At 48.6% G+C, this 27,099-nt stretch overlaps 1 protein-coding gene across 1 annotated transcript in view; it reads left to right on the top strand.

Moving 5' to 3' along the window:
* Positions 1–27,099, top strand: part of CEMIP (cell migration inducing hyaluronidase 1) — a 175,026-nt gene that overhangs the window by 87,892 nt on the left and 60,035 nt on the right. Inside the window, exons 2-6 of the mRNA XM_003413860.3 lie at positions 17,293–17,402; positions 21,826–21,966; positions 22,467–22,605; positions 23,319–23,555; positions 26,459–26,638. Of these exons, the coding sequence (XP_003413908.2) occupies positions 17,309–17,402; positions 21,826–21,966; positions 22,467–22,605; positions 23,319–23,555; positions 26,459–26,638 (791 nt within the window). The 5' untranslated portion in view covers positions 17,293–17,308. The remainder of the gene's footprint in view (positions 1–17,292; positions 17,403–21,825; positions 21,967–22,466; positions 22,606–23,318; positions 23,556–26,458; positions 26,639–27,099) is intronic.

Below are 27,099 nucleotides of genomic sequence, written 5' to 3'. Positions count from 1 at the left end.
ATTAGTGCTATAATGAACATTGGTGTAGTTTCTGTTCGTGTTCCTGCCTTCCTGTCTTCTGGGTATTTACCTAGGATTGGGATTGCTGGGTCACATGGCATTTCTGTGTTCAACATTTTGAGGAACCGCCCACCTCTTCTCCACAGTGGCTGCACCATTTTACATTCCCAAGGCTCCACACATTTTAAGGTCCCTCCTTGCACCAAAGTCCTGGAAGTACAACTTATAGATTTAATACCCAGGAAGCCAGCGACTAGTCAGAGGCAGGAAAAAGCTGGAATCAGATAGACCTGAGTTCAGATACTAGCCAGTCCCATGACCTAGGCCTGCAGCCCCAGTTGAGGGGTCCGGGCCCCATCCTACCCTGTCACGGTCTGTGGGACTGTCTTTGAGCCAGCAAGGCCTGCCCTAAGCTGCCAGTGCCACCTCCTCTCTAGCCAGGGCCGCTCTCTCTCGTTTTACAGGGAAAAGCAAGGCATAACTTTTTCCAGCTGAAGCCTCTGGAAGTTCTTAGGCAACACAGCCGACTCGGGCTGAACCCAGGCCAGCATCCGGGCTGCAGCTTAGCTTTGCAAACGCAAACGCAGCCAGGGCTTGCTTGCTGCCTGGTGGCTCCCTCCAGCTATGCACCAAGTGTGGGCCGCAGCCCCTGGGAGATCAGGCTGAGGGCCCAGGAGATGCCATAGACACTCTGCAGGCCCCACTCCCTTCACCTGAATTCCATTGTCAATAGCCTCTGTTAGGCAGGAAGGCCAAGGCTGACCTGCATGCCCCATGTTCTGACTTCTCAGGGCAAGCCTCACTGAAAAGTGCTCCTCAGGCCTAAGTCACCGCTTTGCCCTTTTAGAGAGCACAGCCAGTAATGGAATTCACCGTTTGTAGAATGCGTACTGCATCCCAATGCTTTCCTAAGCATTTTGTATATGTTACCTCTTTTAATTCTCTTAAAACCTCTGTTAAGTGGAAGACACTAATAGCCTTATGGGCTGTGGAGGAATCTTAGCCTAAACACTTGAAGGGAACCGTTCTGACAGGGATCACGATAGAGGGTCCTGAACACAGTGGAAGAAAAATGTAGAACAAAATCCAAATTCACACACACACACACACACACAAAAGACCAGACTTACTGGAGAGAGACTGGAGGAAACCCTGAGACTATGTCCCCCCAGACAATCTGCTAACTCAAAACTGAAACCACTCCCAAAGTCCATCTTTCAGTGAAAGATTAGACAGGCCTATAAAACAAACAATATCACACGTGAGGAAGGTGCTTCTTAGTTCAATCGAGTATGCGAGACCAAATGGGCAATACCTGCCCAAAAGCAAAGACGAGAAGGCAGGAAGGGACAAGAAAACTGGAGGAATGGGCACGGAGAACCCAGGGTAGAAAGGAAAGGGGGAGCGTGCTGACACATCGCAGGGATTGCAGCCAATGTCACAAAACAATTTATGTATGTATGTTTTTGAATGAAAACTAACTTGCTCTGTAAGCTTTCACCTAAAGCACACACACACACACACACACACACACATACACACAGACACGCACACACACACAAAACTTGAAGGGAGATAGCAAGGAAAAGAAGGAGAAAAAACAGGACGAGGAAAAAAAATCTTTGAGTTAATATCATAAACTGTTACTAAGCTACTCTTGTTTTAAAAGGAGCCTACAGGACTTCCTCAGAATCTCACACCCACTAAATTGTACACGTAGGGCTCAAACCCAAGTCTTTTAAAAGCCACAGCTCCTCCTCGCCAAAATACAGTGACTTTTTTTGTGGTACACATATATGTAACAAATTGCCTTTTTAACATTCTTCATGTGTACAAGTCATTGACATTAGTATGTTTATCGTGTGGTTCAACCGTTACCGTTTGTTATGTACCAGATAAGGAGCCCTGGTGGCGCAATGGTTAAGTGCTGGCTGCTAACGGAAAGGTAAGCAGTTCCAACCCACCACCCACTCTGAGGGAGGAAGATGTGTCATTGTGCTTCAGTAAAGATTTACAACCTTGGAAACCCTATGGGGCACTTCCACTCTGTCCTATAGAGTCGCTATGAGCTGGAATCAACTCTACGGCAACAGGTTTGGCTTTGTTTGGTTTATTCTGCCTCTGCAGCATCTTGTTGGGTTTGAGAAGGACAGTGGCAAACAGAACTTTGTTGGATTGCATTTTAGTAGCAAAGTTGTGCCTCTTTTCTCCCCCACTCTCACCGGGGTCCCATTTTGTGTGGGGATTCCTCCCCCCACCACCAAAAAAAAACATGTTGTCATCTAGTTGATTCCGACTCATAGCAACCTATAGGACAGAGTAGAACTGCCCCACGGAGTTTCCAAGACTGTAAATCTTTATGAAGCCAACTACCACATCTTCCTCTTTGACCACTGCGCCTCCAGGGCTCCCAGAGTGGTAACATGAAAACAACTCCGTGATGTAATATATTCCCACAATTGGGTACTCAGTAGTTATGAGAAATGAGCTACTGATCCACTGAACAACAAGGATGAACCTCAAAAGCATTCTGAGTGAAAGACTTCTCAACCAAAGACTACCTACTGGATATTTCCATTTATGTGAAGTTCTAGAACAGGCAAAACTAGTTTGTGATGTGGCTCTGATATTTCCCATTTGAACAGGGTTGTTTCTTGGGAGAGGGATTGACTGGAAATAAGAATGAGGGAGTTTCCTGTGGTGATGATAGCATTCTGCCTCTTAGCAAGGCCTTGGGTTACACAGGTAATGCATTTGTCAAAGCTCGGCAAATGTACACCTAGGACCTGTGTGTTTCACTGTATGTAAATTTTAGCTCAAAAAATTAAAAAAGAACTGAATGGATATTGAACTCTAGTTAATAATATGCATGCTGAAGTATTTAGGGGAAAGTGTACTGGTGTCTGTGATTTACGTTGAAATGCATCAAAATTAAGACTGATTTCTAGATGGATAGAGAAATGGAAAGATAGATATGTGATAAAGCAAATACAGCAAAATGTTACTGGTAGCACCTCGGTGGAGTCCCTGGGTGATCCAAAGCAGTTAGTGTGCTCGGCTGCTAACAGGAAGCTTGGAGGTTTGAGCCCACCCAGAGGTGCCTTGGAAGAAAGGCCTGGCAGTCTACTTCTAAAAAACCAACCATTGAAAACTCTGTGGAGTACGGCTCTCCTCTGACCCACATGGGATCGCCACGAGTTGGAACTGACTTGATGGCAACTGCTTTGGTTTTGTTTAGCAACCAGGTGGTGGGTTTATGGGTGTTCATTGTGCAATTCTTTCAACTTGGCTGTATGTTTGAAATTTTTCATAATAACATTGTTTTTTGAAGGGGGGGAAGCAATTATGTGAAGCTCTGAGGTCTTCTAGTAGTAGGTCAGGGCTCCCCAGCGCTCAGGCCCTGTTGCCGTTACTCATGTCTGTCTCAGCCCTTGCGTGTAAGGACTAAAATACGCATGTCACTGGGTCTCCCTTTATACAGAGAAAGCTGAGGGCCAGAGGAGCCTTGCCCAGGGTCTCCCAGGGCTAGAACCCAGGTCTCCCAATTTCTAGCTCATTCCTTTGGTCACCACTCCGTGCTAGGGTCATCAAAGTCCATTTTCCTCCAGCAAACTCCGGGTTTTGTTCCATTGCCCAGGGCTGTGAGTCACACCTGTGTGCAAGGTGATAGGTAACTGACCCAGGCACAAGGAGCCAGGGGCACCCAGGGCAGTAAAACAGGCCCATGCGCCCAGGCCCCACCTGCTGTCACTTCCTGTAGGTGCATTTGAAGTTGTAGAAAACGGAGGGGTTTCTACAAATAAATAACCCAGGAAAAGACAAGCCTCTCAGATCAAAGGAGGACTCTGGCCCAAACCTGAAGCAAAATCAAGCATGCTCTTGCGACTCCAATCTGGCCGGGCAGAGGGAGGAGTGGAGAGAGTCTATCTGCTGTGCAAACATTCGCTGTCTCGGCCCTTCCTGGGTTTGTGTGAGGCTGAGAACAGGCGCCTGGGAGGAAGGCTGCGCTCTCTGAACTGCTGCCAGGCCCTGCCTCATGACATTCCAGCCTGGCTTCCAGGCACAGCAGGTGCCAGCAAACTGGCCCCTTATTGCGTCCGAACCCAAGGGGCTCGCCTTGTGGGCTGCACGCCTGTCTCAGGCTCTCACGGAAGCTCTCTGGGGCCCACGGCTCTTTGCAGAACTTCTCATGGCCTGCTTGGAGCCCTACTGGTTAATCTTAAGGCTATTGGGAGGGTGGAGGAGGGGATGGGAGGAGATGCCAGGAAACCAGCGGGTCTGACTCCTCTCCCAGGTAAGCAAGGATTGGATCGGAAGGTGTCTTAGAGCGGTTCTTCTCAAACTTCAGGAGATCCTGGGAGGCGCAAACTGTTAACAGGCTTGGCTCTTAAATGAGAGGTTGGAGGTTCAAGTCCACCCAGAAGAGCCTTGGAAGAAAGACCTGGAGGTCTACTTCCAAAACATCGGCCATTGAAAACCCTATGGAGCACAGTTATACTCTGACACACAGAGTCGCCATGACTTAGAGGTGACTCAATGGCAAGTGGTTTTCCTCACGCTTCAATGTGCACACGAATCGTTGGGGAGACGGAGTCTGCAGCCTGGGCCTAAGACTCTGCATTTCTAACAAGCTTTCAGGTGAAGTCGATGCTGATGCTTCTAGTCCCGAGATCACACTCAGTAGCGCCACCAATGGCCACAATCGCTCCTCTCATGGAGCTTACAGACAAAAAGCAAATAAACTCATAAATAATTATTTGATTATGAACTATGGCCAATGTAATGAAGAGAGCAATAAATACCATGAAGAGTACTGACAAAGAGAATCTTCAGATGGGAAGGGACGTCAGGAAAAGCCTAAGAAAGGGACTTTAAGCTGAGACCTGAGGGTGGGTGGAGTGAGGGACACTACTCCTGGCAGGAGGGACAGCATGTGAAAAGGCCCTGGGGCAGGAATGAGTTCAGCATCTTCAAGGAAATAACAAAGAGGCCCGTGTGGCACGAGGGGAGTCAGAGAGGAAGAGACAGGTGGGAGATGAGGCTGGAAAGGAACCTGATCCCACAGGGCCTGGTGAGGAGTTCCAGCTTTGTTCTAGGTGCAGTGGGAACCCATTGAAGCGTTTTAAGCAGAAGTGTGCCGTGATCCATGATCTTTGGTCTGTGGAAGATGGATTGGGGTTGAGGAGGGGAGAGAGTAGTTAGATGGCTCTTGAAGAATCCTACAGGAAAGAGTATTGGGCTGTGGCCATGGCGGTGACTTCATTCTCTGTGATATGGGTCACCCTTCCTTGGGACATGCATGTTTTATGCTACAACTGGGGAAAGGAAGTCTCTTTTCCCAATAAAGTAATATGAGGTCTCGTGGCTCCAAAAAGACATTTTATTAGAGCCAAGAGACTTATAAGGAAGTAACCTTCATCCTGCCTTGTACTTTTGGGTCCTTTTTAGTCAGGATTGTTTCCATAGTAAGCGTCAGGAACACAAGTCAAATTGGCTTAAACATAAAAGCAACTTTATTGGCTCACATAATAGAAAAGTCCAGAAATAGTATTAGCTTCAGGCATAGCTAGATCTGGGTGCTCAAGTATTGCCTCTTCACATCTCTAGGCTGTGCATTCCTCTGAGCAAACTTCATTCTCAGGCAGGCTCTTTTAAGACAGCAGCAAAGAGAGCCCCCAGGCGCTCTGCAACCAGGGTGGGATGAGAACCATGCTTTCCCAAGAGTTTCGGCAAATGCCTCCCTTTTAAAAAAATTATCTTGGGTCATGTGACCACCCCTGAATCAATTACAGCAGCCCAAGGAATGGGATATATTCCCTGGGCAGGTTGGGTTACACGTCTATCTTGAGAGTTAAACTGGGTGGGTGGGTTGGCCCCACTTGAACTACATGGACTGAGAGTGAGGGAGAGATGGTGGCCAAAGAAAGATCAAGGTGCTGGAGGCAGGAGGAGGGAATGGAGGCAGGCAAGCAAAACCCACAGATGTCCACTGTGGGCTCCAAAGGCCCCTTCCTGGAATTCTTATCCTGGCCTTCCCGAGTCTCTTTCTGCCTCATTCAATTTGAATGTAGCACATTCTCCTACAGCCCATTAAATCTGGTTTTCCCTTTTGGTAAAACTCAACTTCATCCCCTTTTGTTTTAAATTTACATGTGGACCTTGCCTCTCCTGAGCACACCCAGCCCTGAGAGCAGGTGGCTTCTCACCAGAAGGGTGTGCTGAAGCCCTGTCTCTCTGGCTGCTCCCGCGGAACAGGCCTTTGCTCGGAGCAGAAGGCCTTTGCTCCCAGGAGGGCCTGTGTCCAGTGTGAAGGGTGCCTCTGTTTCTCCATGTGCAGAAATGCAAGGACCAGCCTATCCTGAATCTAAACAAAGGTCCCAACCTGTGCCTCAGAGAGTGGTACCACCTGTGTCAGCATCATCCAGGGAGTGTGTTAAATGAAATGCAGATCCCTGGGTCCTGCCCCAGACCCCTGGGATTGGAGCCCCTGGAGTGCAGGGGTGTGATCTGCCTGCTTATCAAGCTCTGCAGAGGAGTCCAGCTCTCTCTGTCTCTCTCTTTCGCACCCACACCCGTGCACACAGGTATCTTTCTCTCTCTCTCCTTCCCTCACACACACACACACACACACACACACACACACACACACACACACTCCTCTAGATCACCTCAGCTCAGGTTGTCACGTGCCTTCAGGCCCTCTGGATGAATCTTTCTGACACTCCATTCCCTCCCTTTCCTTCTGCCCTCAGAAAGCGGGTGCTTCAGAATTATCGTCATAATAAATAAATAGTCTGAACACCCAAGACCAGGACCTCACTCAGCCCCCTCTAATAACAGCTAAAGTTTCCAGGGCTTCACAGTTCTGAGAACGTCTCTCACTTCCAGGCAGGTGCTGTGAGGCCCACTCCACCAGCAGTCTGCATTTTAGGCCCTGACATGTTACCTCTCTGCTTGCTTGACCCTAGAACCTTGATGGCAGTTGTAAGTTGGGGTCATGATCTACTTACAATACTGGGTGATAGGGGAGGGGTACAGCACACCAAAAGAATGAGTCGTCAGTGCCCAGCCAGGTGATGGAATCAGACCCATCCATACAAGCTCACTGTTGGTTCGTCGAAGCCTGTACACACCACAACAAACCCAGAAGCACCCGGGGCGGGGTGGTGGGGGGGCGCTTTGTTCTGTTTTTGCCATTTCAACCTTTTTCTGTGTGTACTTCAGTGATATTAATTACCTTCACCACGTTATGCAACCATCACCATTATCCGCTTCCAAATTTTCCCATCACCTTTAACAGAAACTCTGTGCCCTCCGGGCAATGACTCCGCCTTCCCCCTCCCTCCCGTTTTAGCTAATCTCTAATAAACTTTGGTCTCCATGCCTTTGCCTATTCTAGGTATTTCATGTAAGTGGGATCATGTAGTATTTGCCCTTTTGTGACTGACTGGCTTGTTTCACTCAGCATGATGTTTTTAAAGTTCATCCATGACTTAGAACGTCATTCTCTTCAGGGCTGAGTACTAGTCCATTGTCTGTACACACCGCAGTTTGTGTATCCGTTCATCTGTTGATGGACTCCTGGCTTGTTTCCACCTCTGGGCTATTGTGAATAATGCTGCAACGAACATTGGCGTACAAGGTATCTGTCTGAGTCTCAGCTTTCACGTCTTCTGGGTGTATATCTAGGGGTGGGGTTGCTGGGTCATATAGTAATTCTATGTTTAACTTTCGGAGGAGCCACCAAACTGTTTTCCACAGTGGCTGCACTGGCTTGCATTCCCACCGGCAATGTCTGAGGGTTCCGGTTTCTCCACATCCTCGCCAATGCTTGTTTCCACTTTCCTGATCATAATCATCCCAGTGGGAGTGAACTGGCATCTCAGTTGTGGTTTTGATTTGCATTTCCCTAACGTCCAGTGATGTTGAGCATCTTTTCATGTTGCTTGTTCAGTGGGGGCATGTTAAATGCCAACTCCCACCCTCCCCACTAGGAGCGCTAAGCTTCTGCTCTGGGGGAAGGCATCGTATCTGTAATATGTTGTTGTTTGCTGCTGTCACATCGGCCTCTGACTCCTGGCAACCCCATACACAACAGAATGAAAAGCTGCCTGGCCCTGCACCATCCCCAAGATCAGTTGCAGATCAGACGGTTGTGGTCCATAGGGTTTTCACTGGCTGATTTTTTAGAAGTAGATTGCCAGGCCTTTCTTCCTAGTCCATCTTAGTCTGGAAGCTCTGCTGAAACCTGTTTAGCATCATAGCAACATGGAAGTCCCCAGGGACAGGCAGGCGGTGGCTGTGTATGAGGTGAATTGGCCAGGAAGGTGAGAATTCTACCACTGAGCCAACACCGCCCCCTAACTGTAATATAAAACCCACTGCTGATGACTTGGTTCCGACTCACAGCGATCCTGTAGGACAGAGCAGAATTGCCCCATAGGATTTCTAAGGAGCGGCTGGTGGATTTGAACTGCCGACCTTTTGGTTAGCAGCCAAGCTCTTAACCACTATGCCACCAACATGCAGTAGGCACTTAAATATGTGTTGGATTAATTAAACCACAGCAGAGTTCCTGGACTGCCCTTCCTTCTCCTCCCATCCATCCTTCCTGCCCCTGCCAGCAGAATTTTTATAAAATCTACAATGACTTGCTCTCCTTCATTCCTTCAGTCGTTCAGTGGCCCCCATGCTCTCCGGATGAAGTCCAAACTCCTTAACTTAGCTGTGGCCACACGTCTGGACTCATCTCAGCCACTCCTTGACCACCCTGCACTCTCCAGATGTCCTCACTCGTACTTAAAAAGGCCAAACCCACTGCCATCGAGTCAGTTCCGACTCATAGTGACCGTATAGGACAGAGTAGAACTGCCTCATAGAGTTTCCAAGGAGCGCCTGGTGGATTTGAACTGCCAACCTTTTGGTTAGCAGCTGTAACTCTTAACTACTACGCCACCAGGGTTTCCACTTGTACTTAGCACCAATTTTATCCTCCTCCTTGTTGCTGTTGTTAGCTGCCATCCAGTCGGTTCTGACTCATAGCGACCTTATGTATAACAGAACGAAATGTTGCCTAGTCCTTCACCATCTTCATAATTGCTGGCATTTTTGAGTCTGTTGTTGAGTCTATTATGTAGTGCCTCCTAAGCCAGGCGCTCAGCTTCCAGCACTGTATCAGACAATGTTCTGTCGTCATCCATAGGGTTTTCATTGGCTAATTTTCAGAAGTCAATCTCCAGGCCTTTCTTCCTAGTCTGTGTTAGCCTGGAAGCTCTGCTGAAACCTGTCCACCATGGGTCACTCTGTTGGTATTTGAAATACCAGTGGCATAGCTTCCAGCATCACAGCAACACGTAAGCCACAACGGTACAGTAAACTGACAGACAAGGAGTGGTTATCCTTCTTGAAATACAGCTATTGTGGGACTCTGAGCCCCCAGTCCCAGTCAGGCCAGGCAATCCTCAGAAAGAAGGCTGGAATGGAGGGGCCGTTAAAAGGGCCCTGGTGAGGAGCAATGCAGGGCTCGGCCCTGGCAGGAGGTGAAGGGTAAGGGCAAGAAGCATTTTGTTGAGATCTTCCTTGAACCTTAGAAACAAATGGGTACCCATAAGGCAACTTCAGGCCAGGAGAAATGCCAAGTAAACTGCTGATGCTGGTGTTTTCACTTAAAAAATACGAAGGATCAAGTGTTTACCGCTGCGATCACTCTTCAGGCAGTACCGTGCACACAACCAGCTGGGGGAGAGGGCAGCCCAGGCTCTGACTCACAGAGACAGTCCATAAGCCTGCTGCTGCAAAGAAAGACGCCTTCGTGGACACAGACTTTAGGGCCAGGGAAAACTCCTAAGGGGAGGTAGAAATTGAATCTTAAAGTGAATTATTAAAATATCAAAAGGCTCAGAGTGGCAGCTGGGATGACAGCGGCAAAGAGAAAGCACATTGAAGGTGAGGGGGCGGGGGAACATCGGCAAATGCACTGGGGACCAGTAACGCATTAGTGTGATAGTCGGGGGACCAACCAGCGGTCTGCTAACTCCCTGGGCACGTTCTTTCCCATAACAGCCCTTTGTTTGCTTCTTAGCAACCCCCCTTCTCTGGCAGGTGTTTTATCTTCACCCCTGGAATCCCCCAGGAGAGTGGTAATTTAATACTGGGATGGTAGAGAAAATCATCTTTTATCTTTTTCTCTCCCTCCTCCCATCTTTCGGGAGCTCCACTTTCCTTGAATGTGAAGGGTAAATAAGGCCCCTCCTGGAATGAAAGGATGAACGAGGCTACAAAGTAGACCTTCCCTTCTCCACCCCCCTGAGCTCTGAGGTTGAAGGAATCCAGGACCCCCATCCCTGTATTCTCTCCAGCCAGCAGGCATACTAGTTCAGGGCTAATGCCCCCACAGCCCTGGGGATCGGGACGCTGCCTGGCATTTCTGCCACGCTTCATCTTATGCAGGCAGGAACCTTGCCTGGAACCAAGCATGTGGCACCCACGATGTCGTATTTGTGTTTTTGCCCCAGGCCATAAATATATTGCCCCTTTGGGAGGGTGGAGGAGCTTCCTGCTTAAGACTTTGAAAAAGCATTTCTTGTTCAGATGTACCTCTCAACCGATGATGAAGGGTCAACAATTTAAACAGGTTACATACAAATCTCGTTTAGTAAGGCAAGCTGGGGACCAGGTGCAGCAGGCAGTGGACAGCAGGCTAGCAAATCATGGAGGTGGTGATAAGTGAATATTTATGGAGTGTTACCCTGGGCTAGCCACTCTGCCATGTCATATCATCTCATGCCATCCACCAGCCCTATATGGCAGCAGCTTTTATGCCCCCATTTTACAGCTGAGGGGACTGAGGATTAGGTTGTTAAATGGTTTGGACAAAGTCACACAGCTCTTAAGCTGTAGGTCCAAGATTCAAGTTTGGTTCTACCTTGTGACGAAACCTGAGTTGAATGTTCATGAGGTTGACACCGAACTGCGGATTGATCTTTTGAACTAAATTAACACTCTGAACTGTTGTTGCTGTTGTTTGTTGCCATGAGTTGGCTCCGACTCATAGCGATCCTGTGTACAGCAGAAGAAAATGTTGCCCGGTCCTGTGCCATCTTCATGGTCATTGCTATGCTCCAGTCCATTGTTGAGGCCACTGTGTGTTTTGAGTGCCTTCCAACCTGGGAGGCTCATCTTCCAGCATTGCACTGGGTAATATTCTGTTGTGATCCATAGGTTTTCACTGGCTGGTTTTTGGAAGTATATTGCCAGGCCTTTCTTCCTAGTCTATCTTAGTCTAGAAACTCTGCTAAAACCTGCCCACCATGGGTGACCCTGCCAGTACTTGATATACCAGTGGCATAGCTTCCAGGATCACAGCCACATGCAAGCCACCACAGTACAACAAATCGACCCTTTTAACTTCTCGTTCTCAAACTTGAACTGTATCAGAATCACCTGGACAGCTTGTTAAACCACAGAATGGTGGGCAGTTTTGGGTTCACTAGGGCAGTAGATCCGGGGTAGGGCCGAGAATCTACATTTCTAGCAGGTGATACTGATTCTGCTGGTCCAGCAACACCACCATGAAAACCACTGCTCCGAACCAAGCTATAGCTCTAGTTTGGATTTTCTAAACTACACTGAGCAGCAAGGCTCTAAAACCAGCACTGTCCAATAGAAGTTTCTGCAATGATGGAATGTTCTAGATCTGCATTATCCAATGGGGCAGCCACTAGCCACATGTGACTATTGAGCACTTCAAATGTGTTTGGCATAGCTACATGTGACTTGTGACTGTAACTGCAGCTCAATTACTTGTACTCCTGTGTTGAAAGTCAAGTGAATAATTAAGAGTTGACTCTGTTGGGAGATACCTGGTTTGCTGGGAAGGTCACACTCATAATTTAGCCATTGGCACCTATTTGAGAAGCAGTGTGCCCATGGAGAGGGGACTGGGAGATCCTCATGGGCAGGGCTCTTACCTTCCTGTCCCATCTACAGAGCACAGTCAGCATATGAGCTGAATGGATGGGATGGAAGAATGGTTGCCAGGGCTGCAGTTGGCAAAGGCTTGGAAGCTTCCAGCCTCTATAACTGACTGGGTGGCATGATGAGGGATTTAGACTTCACGGCAGAGCAGGGCTGGGCAGAGTTTGCTCCGATGTGCTTGTGGGTGGGGGGTGGGGTCCATGATGGGGAGTCTCTGTTATCACCAGGAAACTGCAGCATCTCTCATCTTAGGCTCTGCAGGTGGCCCCCCAGTGGGAATTTCCCATATCAAAGGAAATGTTTCGTTTGGTAAAGATAATTAATACTCTATGGGTACATATAAAGGGTACCTGAGACATGTATTTACTCTCCAAACTGTAACTTAAAATGATGTCTCCATGGAACAGAGGCAGGAATGGATGGGCTCCATCTGCCCCTCTCTCCCACTTTCTCCCAAGCAAGCAGGGTGGTCAGGAAGATGACACATGTCCCGTAATGTGGGGTCAAGGAATGGCCCCAAACAGCAATTCTCGGATCACACGTTGGTTGCTCCTGATCAGCATGAGTGACTGTCTTCTACTCTGTGGGCCTCAGTTTGCTCATCTGTAAAATGGGGAGGGTGGAGATTGAACTAGATCCTTGCTGCTCAAAGTGTGATCCACAGACCAGCAGCATTGTCACCTGGGAGCTTGTGAGAAATGCATAGGACAGTGACCTTCGTATGCAGTATCTTATTTAACCTTCACAAGGACCCTGGAGTTTAGAGTCCATCACTCCAGTATTATACATGAAAGAAATGAGGCCTGGAGTAGCTGGTTTTCCCAATGTAAGTTATGAGGCTGGGCTTCGAACCCAAGGCCTTTATGACTGTGAAGCCTAGGCTCTTGGCCACCACAGTGTTCTGCTGATGCTGAGCTGAGTCTTGTCTAGATTTGCCTGGAGCAAGAAGTGCCCTTATGCAGGTGTGACAAGGTGTCTTAGTCATCTAGTGGTGCTATAGCAGAAATACCACAAGTAGATGGTTTTAATGGAGAGTTTATTCTCTCACAGTCAGTAGGCTAGAAGTCTGAATTCAGGGCGCTGGCTCCAGGGGAAGGCTTTCTATCTCTGTCAGCTCTAGAGGAAGGTTCTTGTCATCAGTCTTCCCTTGGTCTGGGAGCATCTCAGGGCAGGAACCTTAGGTCCAAAGGTCACGCTTTGCTCCTGGTGCTGCTTTCTTGGTGGTATGAGGTTCCCAGCTCTCTGCTTGCTTCCCTTTCTTTTTCTCTCTGGACAGATGAAAGGTGGTGAAGGCCACACCCCAGGGAAACTCCCTTTACTTTGGATCAGGGAAGTGACCTTAGCAAGGGAGTTAGGATCCCACCCTAACCCTCTTTAACAGAAAATTACAATCACAAAATGGAAGACAACCACACAACGTGGGGAATCATGGCCCAGACAAATTGATAAAAACATTTTTGGGGGGACACAATTCAATCCATGACAGAAGGGGAGAGGTGTCTATCCCCATTTGGCCTCACTCTCACCCCAAGAAACAAGCTTCCCAGATCACCCTGGAGGTCTCAGCTCACTTCCTGCTTTGGAACTTAAGCTATCTCTTCCCCTCTTCTTCCTCTGGGTTTTCATCAGACAATCCCCAAAGAAGTCTTGGCTCCTGAAGTCTCATCCCCGTGGGGCCCGGCATGCCATGGGGCATGCTCTTGCTAGTTCTGTTGCTTTGGGAGGACTGAGCAAGGACTCGCCTCTCTGGAGCCTTGTGTAACACTCTGCTCCTCTTGCTGTGCAGGTGACCAGCCCTGGACTTTGGGCAGCTCTGGCCAGGACCACCTGAAGGAAGAGCAAAGACCCAGATGCCTGCTGTGTGATGGCAGCAATGAGAAGCAGGAACAGACATGAGCAGCAAAGCCTCTGGCTCCCGCTTTGGGCCTGCCTATCCCTGGCCCTGTGAGGCCTGGCAAACAGAGACCAAGAGGCAGCTGAACTTGGGAAGTGCTGAGCTCCTGGAAAACTTAGCTTGTTATTGTGAAGACTTGTGGAATATCCTGAAGCGCTGGCCTTCCAAAAAGGGTGTCGGCATTCTTCTTTCTCACAGGCTTGCTGAAGGGCTTCACCGCACCCTCCGAGGAAGGAGCTGGGGCTCAGGGCCATTGAGAGACCATCTGGAGCAGCCCTCTAACCCAGCAAGGGCAGCGGCCAGCCAGCCCCAATCCAACAGCTTCCTGATGAGATTGCTAGCATTATTAGCCAGTGTGCAGACTTCTGAGGCCTTCAACAGCTGGGAACCAATTCAAGATTGTATCTTGCCAGCCGGAGAACCCGAGTCCGACTTCCCATTGCCAGAAAGCTTTTAAAAGCCAACTGAGAAATTCTTGGTGAAGAATTCCCAATGAAATTTGAGAACCTCTTGGGATTCATTTTGCCAGAATGTTTCCCAGACTTACGGACTCTGGTGCTGGGAAGCCCCTCATGAACAAGCAAGCACGGATGACCACTCACTCAGTGATGTGGGGCTCACCTCTCTGGGCAGGGAGACTTCCCTGCCTCCTATGGCTCTGACATAGCTGGGTGGCAGCAGAAGCCTCTTCAACGTTAGGAAAAAGGGATTTGAACGTTATTCTCTCCAAGTGGCATTTGTTTTTCTATCCATCGAGAAAGTGGGGTTTTTTTGGTCTTTGAAGTTATCTATGATAAGGTCCCTTAGTGGCACAGTCTGCACTCGACTACTAACCTAAAGGTGGCAATTTGAACCTACCCAGTGGCACCACAGAAGAAAGGCCTGGCAATCTGCTTCTGTAAAGATTACTGCCAAGAAAACCCTGTGGGGCAGTTCTACTCTGTACCACATGGAGTTGCCATGAGTCGGGATCGACTCCATGGCAACAAGTTTGGTTTTTGTTTTTTTGATATTATATCAGAAGATACCAGAGCTTAAAAGCCCATGTGTACCAACCTTCCCACTCGGCACATGGGAAGTCTGAGGCCCACAGGAGGAAATGGCTTGGCGAGGGTCCCTTAGGACAGGCTAGGTGCCCACACCCATACTGCTGCCCGTACCCTACTGCATCCCGTCTTGGTGCCTGTCATATTTCTTTACTAAGCTAAGATGCTAGCTTATGGCCCAAAGGCACAATTTCCTTTCTGAGAGGCCCCAGGTTGATCTGGGGCTTCTTGGCAGCACACAACAAACTGCCTTTGGTTTTTCCAAGCTGATCAGGACTTGAGAGCAGGGCTGTGGCTTTCCCCTGAGGGCTCTGAAAGCACTCCTGTCCCGGGTTTCTCCTCCTTTCTATTGCAAGAGTCATGAAAGTGAACACTCCTTTTCTGAGGACCATGAGAAAGCAGCCATCCCCAGATGCTGCAATGCGTGACTTCAGCAATCTGCAGAAATGACTAGAATGGGCTCTGTTGTCGGCAGATCAGACCTGGGCCCAGGCAAGGTGCCCGTTATTAGGACACCACCAGCATTGATTCTGAGAGTATCGTTTCCTCCCTCTCTGGGCTCCCCAAGCACACCCGAGTGAGATATATCAGGCAAAGGGCCCAGCTTGGGCTCCCGTTTCTGGCCCCTCCTACCCACCCCAGCTAGCCAAGCAAACACACAGAGCTCGGCTTTGAGCTGAGAGGTCAGGGATGATCAGATTTGTCGCTGAACTAGTTTAAAGAGAGGAACCTGTGTCGGCTGAGATAGATGTTGGCCCCTCAGTCAGTGTGGGAGAATATCTGTTTCTGGGCACAATAATAGTCATACTCAGAGGAGGATTTGAGGGATGGGCATAGAAGCCGGAGCTCGCCACTTCCAACATCCAGTCTAGCTAAGCTCTGTGTGTGCCACATATAACTTGAATGCAGATGTTTCTCCAAACAGCATTATACACCCACTCCTTACTTATCAATATGGTTAGCTTCCAAAGACCAGGTTGTTATGTGAAAATCAGCATTGCATGAAAATGGAGAATGACCACATCAGATCACAAAGTGGAGGATGACTACATCATTACATATCTGCCAAATTACATCATTGCATAACTACCAAACCACTGAGAATCATGGCCCAGCCAAGTTGATACATAACCTTTACCATCGTAGCCAGCATTACTCTTGCCTTGCACCTCCATGTTTGTTACTGCCATACATATGTTGTTAACGCACAAAATAGATAGTAGATTTTTTACTATTGTTGTAAATTTGAAATGTCGGGTAATGAGATAGTCAATAAGTGAGGAGTAGGCATAATTTGAAAGGGAAATCTTGTATCTTTTCTTTAAAGTTCCTGTTTTCTGGCTTATTTAGATAGATTCTCATAACCACATTCTGTATTAGTTAAAGGAAAAAGAGTGGCTTTAATAAAATAGAAGCTTAATTCTCTCTCACATAAAAATAAATCCATAGATAGCCAGTTTAGAGCTCTCCTCAGGGTCAAGGCCCCAGTTCTTTCCATTTGCTTTGCCACCACAGGGTCCAAGATAGCTGCTGAAGATCCAGCCATCTTATCTGCATTCCAATCAGCAGGGAGGAAGAACAAGGGAAGCAAGGCACTTACCTTCCCTTAAGGACATTTCTTTGGATACACACTATACTTCTGCTAGACTTGGCCAAAACTTAATTCCAAGGCCCCAACTAACTGCAAGGGAGACTGGAAAATGTGGTCTTTATTCTAGGCAGCCAAGTGCCCTGATAAAAACTGGGGATTTTGTTACTGAGGAAGGAGGGTAGAATGGATATTGGGGGCAATCATCTATCTCTGCCCCACCTTCCTCTTGGGTGGGCAATCTGAAGAGGACTTATAACGTACATATTTAGGAGTTCAATTATTATGCTCCAAGAGTGGTCTCAGAAGCATAGACTGTTAAAGGTCTGACTGTTAAAAGTCAGTCCACAGATTAGGAAACTGAGGCCCAGAAAATTTAAACAGATCAGCTGAGATCACAAGGCAGATTGGCAGGATCGAATTCCGAGCTTATGTTTGGGGGTGGGGGGAGTGGGTATTTTTCGTCGTCTCTGTTTCTTAACTTAAGAAAAAAGGTTTCATTCTGGGGGGATGGGGAGGAAGCTTGAGCTCCAAGAATGAAATTCCATCCCTCTCTGGGTCTCTGAGCTTCAGGACACAGGCAGGATGAGGGCAGAACTTCCTGGCCTGATCTGCCCGGCCCTGGGTTGTGGCAGCCGCAGGAGGCCGCTGGGAGGGCTCTGCATGGACTGCTCCGTCTGTCGCCTCTGGTTCTGTGTGTGCACGTGGTCCTGTCTGTCTCCGGGTCTGCACACTGACCTGGGCCCTGCCCAGTTTGCACATCTGACCTCAGCGTGCTTGCATTTCAGGGAGCGCTCTGCCGCCATGGGAGCTTCTGGAAGGCCGAGCTGCCGCTCCAGGGCGATGCTGACCATCAGCTGGCTCATCCTGGCCAGCTTCCCTGGGGCCATACACACAGGTGAGCCATCACACAGCAGTGGGGCCCCCACATCTCAGCGTGGAAGGGTATACAGCCCCTCAGTGAAGCAGTGCTGCTGGGGCCAGGGGAAGGAGCCGTGGGGTCAGAGTCAGGTTCTGACTCGTCCTTGCTAACTCAGTAATCCCGGGAAAGTCTCATGCTGGGCTCCAGTTTCATCATCCACAAAATGGTGGGTTAGACTAAACCAGGAGGTACAAACTCAGTGCCTACAGGAGGCGGGCTCGTGGCATCAATGGGTGAAGCTGATCAAATGTAGACTGTGGTCACTGGACCCCTCTAAAGGGGCACCCACTTCTCAGCTCTGGCCAGTGCTGCTGTGCAGGAATGTGGTTCTGTGTTGCAGCATCTTCTGAAGTTTGAGAGGCCAGAAATCTAAATTTTTAGGTAAAAGCTCTCTACTTTTTAAAGGTTGGTGATGAATTCAAATTTTCATAACTACTCTGGAAGGGGGCCAGAAAAAAACACCCCACATATCTGCGAGCTGGCTAGCCACCCCTGAGGCTCCTGATCTCAGTGATTCCCGCCTCCTTTGGCACCATAAGATTAGAGTATGTTAAAGCACATTGTAAGCTGTACAAGGGTTAGGTCTACTTTTCCAATCTCAATATCTTTAACTTTTTCTTTGAGTGATATTGAATTAATATCCAGAAACACAAAGCAAATTTTCCTGGGCTTTAGGAAACAGGAATCAAATAAATCAAACCTGGGGTGGAAGGTAAGAAATGGGGGACAATTTCTAAATTTTGAATGGGAACTTTGTGACATTACCGTTGGAGTCCCTGGGTGATACAAACAGTTAACACAGTCGGCTGCTAACTGAAACGATGGAGGTTCAAGGTGACCCAGAGGCATCTCAGAGGGAAGGCCTGGTGATCTACGTCTGAAAAACCAGCCACTGGAAACCCTGTGGAGCACGGTTCTGTTCTGGCACACGTGGGGTCGCCCTGAGTCAGCAATGACTCAACGGCAACGGGTTTTTAATATTACCATCACTGTTGATTGCTCTTTTTTCAAAAAATGCTGCTGTTATTAATTGGCATTGATGCTTTTCTACGATAAGAATGAAGGGCTGTACATTGTAATATCTTTTGCTTTTCTCAACCCACTGATGGAAGGAAGTATCTGGAATCCTAACCAGTGAAATTCCTTCAATGTGATTACTTGTAGGATCTTTCCAATCCTTACAGGACATAGCAAGCAACCAATATTTTAATGTTTGATGCGGTAATGGACAATGTCACCCGAATTCATTCATCTATCCTTGAGCCATTTATTCCATTAACAAACACAAAGGACATGTTAATGGCGTGCTAGGTGCTGGGTTTTGGTTTATCCTTTGGAGTGATCCACCTCAGGGCCTCGGGGAAGCATAATCAGGTACTTCGCTGGGTGTTTCCTCCCACGTCCTGGCCATCTCACTTGCCATTTGGGCAAAAGCCATTTGGAAAGGAGGCAGGGCCCCTGGTTCCCTCTGCTCTGTAGGAGGATGGAGAAGCAGGCAGGCTCCCAGCAGGTCTGCCTGTTCACTCTCTGTCCTATGTGGTGTGTCCCTTCCTGAGACAGCACTGGCTGCTGTCGTGGGGAGATTCAGCGAGGGTGCTGACCATTTCCAGCCCCTCACCGATTTCTGCAAGTAAAAACCCTCTGTCAGATGATCTCCACCAAGAGCCAAACATCCAGCTCCAACGAAGGATTGTCTATCCCAGGCTGAACTTGTCACTGCTGGGCTTGAGCTGTGGTGCAGAGCTAGGACCTGTGCCTCTGGTGACGGGAAAGCCTGCGGGGTCAGACTGATCACCTCCAAGTCCAGCTGTGAAGTCTGACGCAAACTTGTGTCCTTAAAAGGGGCAGTCGAGAAACGTAGACTGTAGGACACCTTGAGGCTTTGTCTGGTGGACTGGAGTGGTTTCTTCCCAGCATGCTCATGGCTCCTTGCCTGGCCCTCTGGCCTGGCTGGTCGACCACATGTGCTTCCCACACGCTGGGGAAACTGACATGCCAGGTCCAGGACCAGCTGGAGGGCAGCCCAGGGCCCCCAGTCCCCTCTGCTGAAAACCAGCTGTGCACTTGACCCGATCTGGAGGCAAGTGCAGGGATGGGCATTGGCTCTCAGAGCCCTTCAGCTGGGCAGGGGCTCTGGAGCCCCCACCCCATGACCACCCTTGATTGTTGAGTTCTGAGGCAGACAGCCACCCCTGCCCATCCCAGCAGCTTGCCGTGGCCCTGCTCTTACATTAAAATGGAAAGCCCCGAATGAGCAGCCCTGCAGTGTTTCATCTTATTGCCACAGCTTAAGCCCCTTGGGGTTTACAACAGCTGGAAGAGCTGCTTGAGTAAAAGCCCAAGAAACGCGAAACTCTCTTCTTAATGAAAGAGATCCAGGGCCACGTTAGGCCTGACAGCGAGCAGATGGAGCATAAAGGAGGGGTGTTTTGAGGATGAGGAATGAGTTCACTTAGCAAACATGCCACTGAGTGCCTGCACCACTCTAGGCAGGAGAGAGAAGAAGGCTAGTGCCTGCCTCCTGATGGGCAAAGAAGCCGCTGCAATGCAATTGGGCATAGGGGGTCCATATCAGGTACTGTTAGGTATAGAGAGGGACAACCCCCTTCTAGTTCTTTGAGATAGATAAATATGGGACAGATACTCTTACCCCAGAGATAAAGGAATAGAAATCAAGTAACATGAGAACTGCAGGCCAGTAATGTCACTGAAGCCAGATCCTTCCTGAGGTCCCAGTGCCATCTTGTAGATACTAGTCACTGCATCCACTTTGCTGGAGGGACGTGGCCTCCTTGAGCTCCCTTCTCAGGGCCTGAGCTGTGGATTGTGCTTCCATTCCTTCCCGGACCTCCCCCAGTGCCTTCCTCATCTGAAACCTTGCCCTTGCGGTGGGCACCTCCCCACCTCTCCATTCCCCGCCCCAGGTTATTCTGGAGTCTACTGTTTCCTACTTCCTAGCTCTCTAGTGATGAAAGAAAGAGGGCATCAGGGCCTAGTCTCTGAGGTAATACATGCTCTCTCTCTCTCTTTTTTTTTTTCTCTCCCCCCCGCCCCGCCCCCCCATTGCCTCTTCCCACCTCTTTGCCTCTATGAATTTTTCTTTGCTATTCCAGGCGATTCTTCGAGTTTCTGAGCCCATCCTCCCACCTGCACCCCTCCATGGCACACTGCTGGATTACAGCCATGTTACCATATGAACACAGAGGGTCCTCCCAGTGCTTCTGTTGGGACCAGGGGAAAAGTACTTCTCCAACACCCTCCACAGGGGCTTTTTAGATTCAACTAGATATTCACACTCATGAGGCAACCATTGGCCACACTTGGCATCAGACTCACGTTGGAAGATATGGGGTGAGAGACAGAGCCCGCCCTCAGGGCAGCATCAGGTGTTTCTGTTCCATGGGAGAGCCATCGCGGCAGTCCACACAGCCATTCAGAAACCAGTCTCTTTGGTTTCCCAGGTGATGGCTCAGGTGAGAAGAAACAATAGTGTCATTGGACAGGTGTGGGAATTGCCGTTGTTTAGAAGCCTCAGGCCCCACTGGAGATAGTATCTCTTATAATGACTCCGAAGGCATAAATTCCACCGTTCCTACAAAGGACATGCCCAAAGCAGGTACTTATTATTCATTTACTGTTCCCTACAGTTTAGAGGCCGCTTGCCAATTATTTGCTATAAGCAGTGTTGCTTGGTAACATAGTTTATGTAATAACCATCTTTCTCAGATTTCTAGGGGAACAGAGCTAGAACATTAACCAAAGGTCAAATTCTCATGCAGAAGGGGAAAGACTTTCCTTAACTCTTCAAACACTGCTTTCCAGGGGACAGAATGGCTTGGAGTCCGAGTAATTTAGGTAGATCATTGCATAACTTTAGATTTTGGAATGTCCTGAGGTATCAGCAGGTCTACCCTTTTTTTTACAAATGGGGAAACTGAGCCTAGAAAAAGGAAGTGACTTGTCCACGGATAAATGATGAACTAAGGAAAGAGATGAAACTAGACCCCAAGGTTCCCGACTCCTGTACCGGGGGGTGTCTCCCTGGTCTCTAAGGCCTGGCTTTTAGCTCGAGAGGAGGCAGAATCCAGGGGTGATGTGAATGGTTAAAGAGCTTGGCTGCTAATCAACAGGTTGGCAGTTCAAGTCCACCCAGAGGCACCTCAGAAGAAAAGCCTGGTGATCTACTTCTGAAAAATCAGCCATTGAAAACCCTATGGAACACAGTTCTACTCTGACACACATGGGGTTACCATGAGTCAGAATTGGCTCAGTGGCAACTGGAGAGAGGATGCAGGGGCTGTGAAGCTGGCTGGGAGCTGCCTTGTGCTCTGTGGCAATCCTTGCTTGGTAAGATTGGTGGATGGGAGCTGTGACATCTCTTTGTCCTTGGCAATGACAGCTGAGTGCCCTGACCAGAGCCCTGAGCTTCAACCCTGGAGCCCTGGCCATGACCGGGACCACCACATTTACATCGGCCAGGACAAGGCGCTGCTGCTCACCTCTTCTGCCACAGTCTACTCCATCCACATCTCAGAGGGAGGTAAGCCAATCTGCCCCTCCCTCCTCCATTGCCTCAGAGCCTAGCAGATGGGATGCAGTTTGCCATAACTTCAGATGGACAGAACAAACATCATGTGCTTTGGGCTAATGTCAGAGCATCTGGCTTTTTGAGATAGCCATTAGCTCTGAGCCCTTAGGAATGGCTTGTCAGATGGCCAATCTTGGTGAAAGAAGCATTTCTAGAAGAAGTCGTTGTTGGTGCTCTGAGCAGTCTTGTGTATTTTACCTTTGGATGCTTGGTCATTGAATGCAGTGTCTGCCGTGATGGCAGGAAACCAGATGGGCTTATTGGCACATTGTGAGGAAGAAAGAAGAGAAAAGTAATTACTTGGGAGGAGAGCGAGCATTGAAATGTTCAAAAGAGGTGCCCTCTTGGCCTGCCTGGATGCGATGAGGGATTGGAGGGCTGCCCTTGGCTCTGCTGTGGTTTCACCCCTAACGCTGCTGTTCTGAAACCTCATCCCCTTCCTACCTCTACAGGAAAGCTAGTCATTAAAGACCACGATGAGCCAATTGTTCTGCGCACCCGGCACATCCTGATTGACGATGGAGGAGAACTGCATGCGGGGAGTGCCCACTGCCCTTTCCAAGGCAACTTCAGCATCGTTTTGTATGGAAGGTGAGTAGACAGCTTCCATGGGTCAAGTGCTATTCTTGGATCTGATGGGAAGGAGGCCTTCCAAAGGAGAGAGGGAGACTAGACGGCAAGGCTTATTGTAAGACAGGAATTGTCATTAGCGCCTGCCAGATCGCAATCATGAACAAGACAGACACGGTGGTTTGGATGAGCTGGAGAAGTACATGAGGGATTTTATTTATCGTGGTCTGGGTGCTGTGCTTACATTACGGAAGTCCGTGCCAGCTTCTCCACCACCTTCCAATCATGTCATGGCTCAGGGAGGCTCTGCAAGGTTTTGTTTAATAGGTTATGATGGACAAGATAAAGAAAAATTCCCTGCAGTACTTACCTCTGGCTGGGTTCCCTCTTTAAACAATTGAGAGTTCTAAGATGTGATAGGCAAGAATACATGAGCGTATGTGGTACCTGTCCCCGTCTGATACGGACCAAAATATAAGATAATTACAATTGAAAGAAGGGCCAACGTGTAAACCAATGATGAGCACGTCTGCTTGATTTTTTGGCCTCCTTTTTGTTGGGCTTAGGAAGAGCTGGTTGCTAACACTATCTTTGCTGACCTTATGTGATCACCAAAAGTGTGGCTGACTCTGTAGCAGTCACCATGGGAGATGGGAGCAATGACCGTCTCCTCTGGGTTCAGCACCTGGTAAGGAGATGAGCCGGCTGACTCTGGGAGCTGTTCTCTCTCATAGGGCTGATGAGGTTGTTCAGCCGGACCCTTACTTTGGCCTGAAGTACATTGGCGTTGGCAGAGGAGGCACCCTTGAGTTGCATGGACAGAAAAAGCTCTCCTGGACGTTTCTGAGCAAGACCCTTCGCCCAGGTGGCATGGAAGAAGGAGGCTATTTTTTTGAAAGGAGCTGGGGTCATCGTGGAGTCATTGTCCATGTCATTGACCCCAAGTCGGGGACGGTCATCCATTCTGACCGGTAAGCTTTGCCTTCACTTAAACACATACTCATTCATTCAACATGGACTTACTGAGCACATGGTCTAGCCAGACGCTGTTCTAGGTGCCGGAAGTATAACAGAGAATGACAGACAAAGAAGAAGTGCCCTCAAGGAGTCATAGTTCTCCCCAGGCATTTTCCTGATGAAGCCAAATTTAATGGGGGCAAGCCCACGCAAACACACACAACATAGTTTCAGATTCCAATTAGCAGGCCTAAGGGGGAAAGTCATAGGGAAATGGTGGAGCGCGGTAGAGAAGACCGCTTCACATAGGGTGGTCAGCGAAGACCAGCGGAAGGAAGAACCATTTGAGCTGAAAAGTGTGGAGTCAACATGAGTCAGGGAAAGTGTTCAAGCCAGTGGGGGACACAGCAAAGTGTGTGCAGAGGGACAGAGGTGAGAAAGAACATGACATTTTCAAAGAAGAGCGGAAAGGCCACTAGAGATGCTGGAGTACAGTGAGCGATGGAAGAGCGACACACAGTAATGCTGGAGATGTAGGCAAGGGCAGAGTGGGACCTGGAAGGCCATGTGAGGAGGTGGGGTTTATGCTAAGTGGGATGGGAAGCCACCAGAGGACTTTAAGAAAGGGCATGGGATCTGGTTTAAAAGACTATTCTGGCTGCTGTGAGGAGAATGGATGGATTGTGGAGGGCAAAAGCCAAAACAGTGGGAATGGTTAGGAGGCTCCTTCAGTGGTCTAGGCAAGAGGTGGAGAGAAGTGGGTGGATTTGAGAGGCATTTAGAGGCAAAAGGGACAGGTCTTCCCTCCTTCCCCTCTCACCCTCTTCCCTGGCCCTGGTGTAAGCTGGCAGATGGTGTGCAGCTCAGCCTGCCCCTCAGACTCCTGGGGGTTCTTGTCCAGGCCCTATGGAGGCTGTCCCAGGCCACCCAGAGGGAAAGATCCACTGGGAAGGACACAGCTGAAACAGGAAAGTGGAGACAGCTATCCTGGAGCTCCTGGAGAAGGGGGACGTGGTGCTCCTCAGGAACAGGGCCCGAGCTGGTAGTGTCGACAGAGGTAGCAGGGGAGATAGCTGTGATACAGGATTGGGTTGGGCAGAGCTGAAGTGCTTCTGGTGCACACAGGACAGCCCTCTGGTGAATATTAGTAACAATAATACAACCAGCGCATAGCACCGTGTTTACTACTTTACCCAACATAAACGATTTAATCTTCATAAAAATCCTGTGAGGCAGATTCTGTTATTATCCCCATTAAAAAAAAAAAAAAAAAAAGCAATCTATCATTGCCATTGAGTAGATTTCGACTCATAGTGGCCCTATAGGACAGAGTAGAGCTGCCCCATAGGGTTTCCAAGGAGTGGCTGATGGATTCGAACTGCCAACCTTTTGGTTAGCAGCTGAGCTCTTAACCACTGTGCCACCAGGGTTCTGTTATACAGATGAAAATGCTGAGGCTTAGCTCAGAGAGGCTAAATTTGCTCAGAGTTACAAAGTTGGTAAGTGCGGGAGCTGGGATTCAAACCCAGGTCTGTGTAAACCCTTAACCACCAAACAGCCCCCACTGGATCCCTGGTAACAGCCATCTGCGCCGGCCTGGGACTGGACAAGCCCAAGCTCACAGGTAGCGATGGATGCCAGAATGAACAAGAATGACGCAGAGGATACCAGAAAGCGTCCACCTTCATGCAAGAGAGAGCAGGCTCCTCAAGTGTGTGCTGATTCCTTGGCACTACTTCCTAAATAAGTATGGTGTCATTCCTTGTAGTTCTCCAACTTCCAGCTTAATTCATCACTGAACTGGGTAAAAAGAAGTTATCCAGACAGCTGCAGTGGAGATTACAAAGACAGAATGCTTGCTCACTCCAAATCTTCTTGGCCTAAAGCGTGTAGCTACAGCCTCGAGAATCCGATAGCTAAATGCGTATGAGTAAATAAAGATACTACTCACACACACACACACACACGCGCACACACACACGCACACACACACACGCACACACACACACACGCACACACATGGTTACCAGGTGGTGCAAATGATTAGGTGCTTGGCTGCAAACTGAAAGGTTGGCAGTTTGGAGCCACCCAAAGGCACCTTGAAAGAAAGCCTTGGTGATATTATTTCTGAAAAGTCAAAGCTATTGAAAATCCTGTGGAGCACAGTTCTACGTTGACTTACATGAGGTGGCCATAAGTTGGAGTTGACTTGATGGCAAAGTGTTTTTTTTCAGTTTGTGAAAGGTGGTGAGGATTTGATTAGATGGTGAAAAGGGGTCATTGAGTGAAGACAGGAGTGGGCATGTGGTGTGGTAATGGGCCACCGAGATGTGCTTGGTTTGCAGAAGACTCTTCTTGGGAAGCAATCATGGAAGATGAGGGGCCATAGACAGGGTGGGACCAGGTTATGCAAACACTTGAAAATCAGTTTGAGGTCTCAGGGACACCTATACAGTCACCACCCATACCACCATTGTTCTTTTCTTTCCAAAATCTTTTTGGCTGTCTATGCTGGCTTCTTTTCCTAGAGTCATTTTAGAACTATTTGGTTTGTTAGGTTCCAAGACAAATTCTTCTGGAGTTTCCATCGTAATTGCACAAAATCTTTATACTCATGTTGGGGAAAACCGAGGTCTTTACAAAATTGTGTCTGTCCTTTTGAAATTCTTCTCACCAGTGGTAGAAATTTTTTTTTTTTAATCTGTATTTTCTTGATGCTTTATGTGAATGAGGATGGGTTACCTTTGTCAAGTTTGAGATGATCGTTTCTTGGTATAATAAAAGCTTCTTTCTTTAAAAATCACAGCTTTGGGCACCTTTGGATGGCATGTCAGTTGTTTCCATAAAGATGAGCTTAGACCTCTCTTTTGTGGCTACTGTCAAGACAATTAAAATCCCTTCTCTCTGCCCTTTTGAGGTTTGACACCTATAGGTCCAAGAAAGAGAGCGAACGTCTGGTCCAGTATCTGAACGCGGTGCCCAATGGCCGAATCCTTTCTGTCGCGGTAAATGATGAAGGATCTCGAAACCTGGATGACACAGCCAGGAAGGCGATGACCAGACTGGGCAGCAAACACTTCCTGCACCTTGGATTCAGGTACTGTCCAGCCCTTTCTCCTCCCCAAGCTCCAAAGCACTGAAGTAACGCCATGCCACCTAGAATCGACCTTCCCCTTCTTTTTGCCTTGGAGTCCCTGGGTGATGCAAACAGTTAATGCGCTCAGCTGCTAACTGAAAGGTTGGCGGTTCGAGTCCACCCAGAGGTGCCTCAGAGGAAAGGCCTGATGATCTACGTCCCCAAAATCAGCCATTGAAAATCCTATGGAGCACGGTTCAACTCTGACACACATGCGGTCACCATTAATCAGAATCAACTCAGTGATGCCTGATTTTTTTCCTTTCCCCATGGCCACACAGCTCTAAGTGGTAGCAGAGGGAGATGCAGACACACTCTCTGCTTTAGACACGCTTGGGGCTTGTTCTTAAAAGGGAGTCTTTTTCTTAGCATTAAAAAATTTTTTTATTGTAGTAAAATACGTATAACAAAATTTGCCATTT

Source organism: Loxodonta africana, chromosome 13 (assembly GCF_030014295.1).
Source record: "Loxodonta africana isolate mLoxAfr1 chromosome 13, mLoxAfr1.hap2, whole genome shotgun sequence".
Lineage (NCBI taxonomy): Eukaryota > Metazoa > Chordata > Mammalia > Proboscidea > Elephantidae > Loxodonta > Loxodonta africana.
This window is presented reverse-complemented; position numbering and strand designations above follow the sequence as displayed.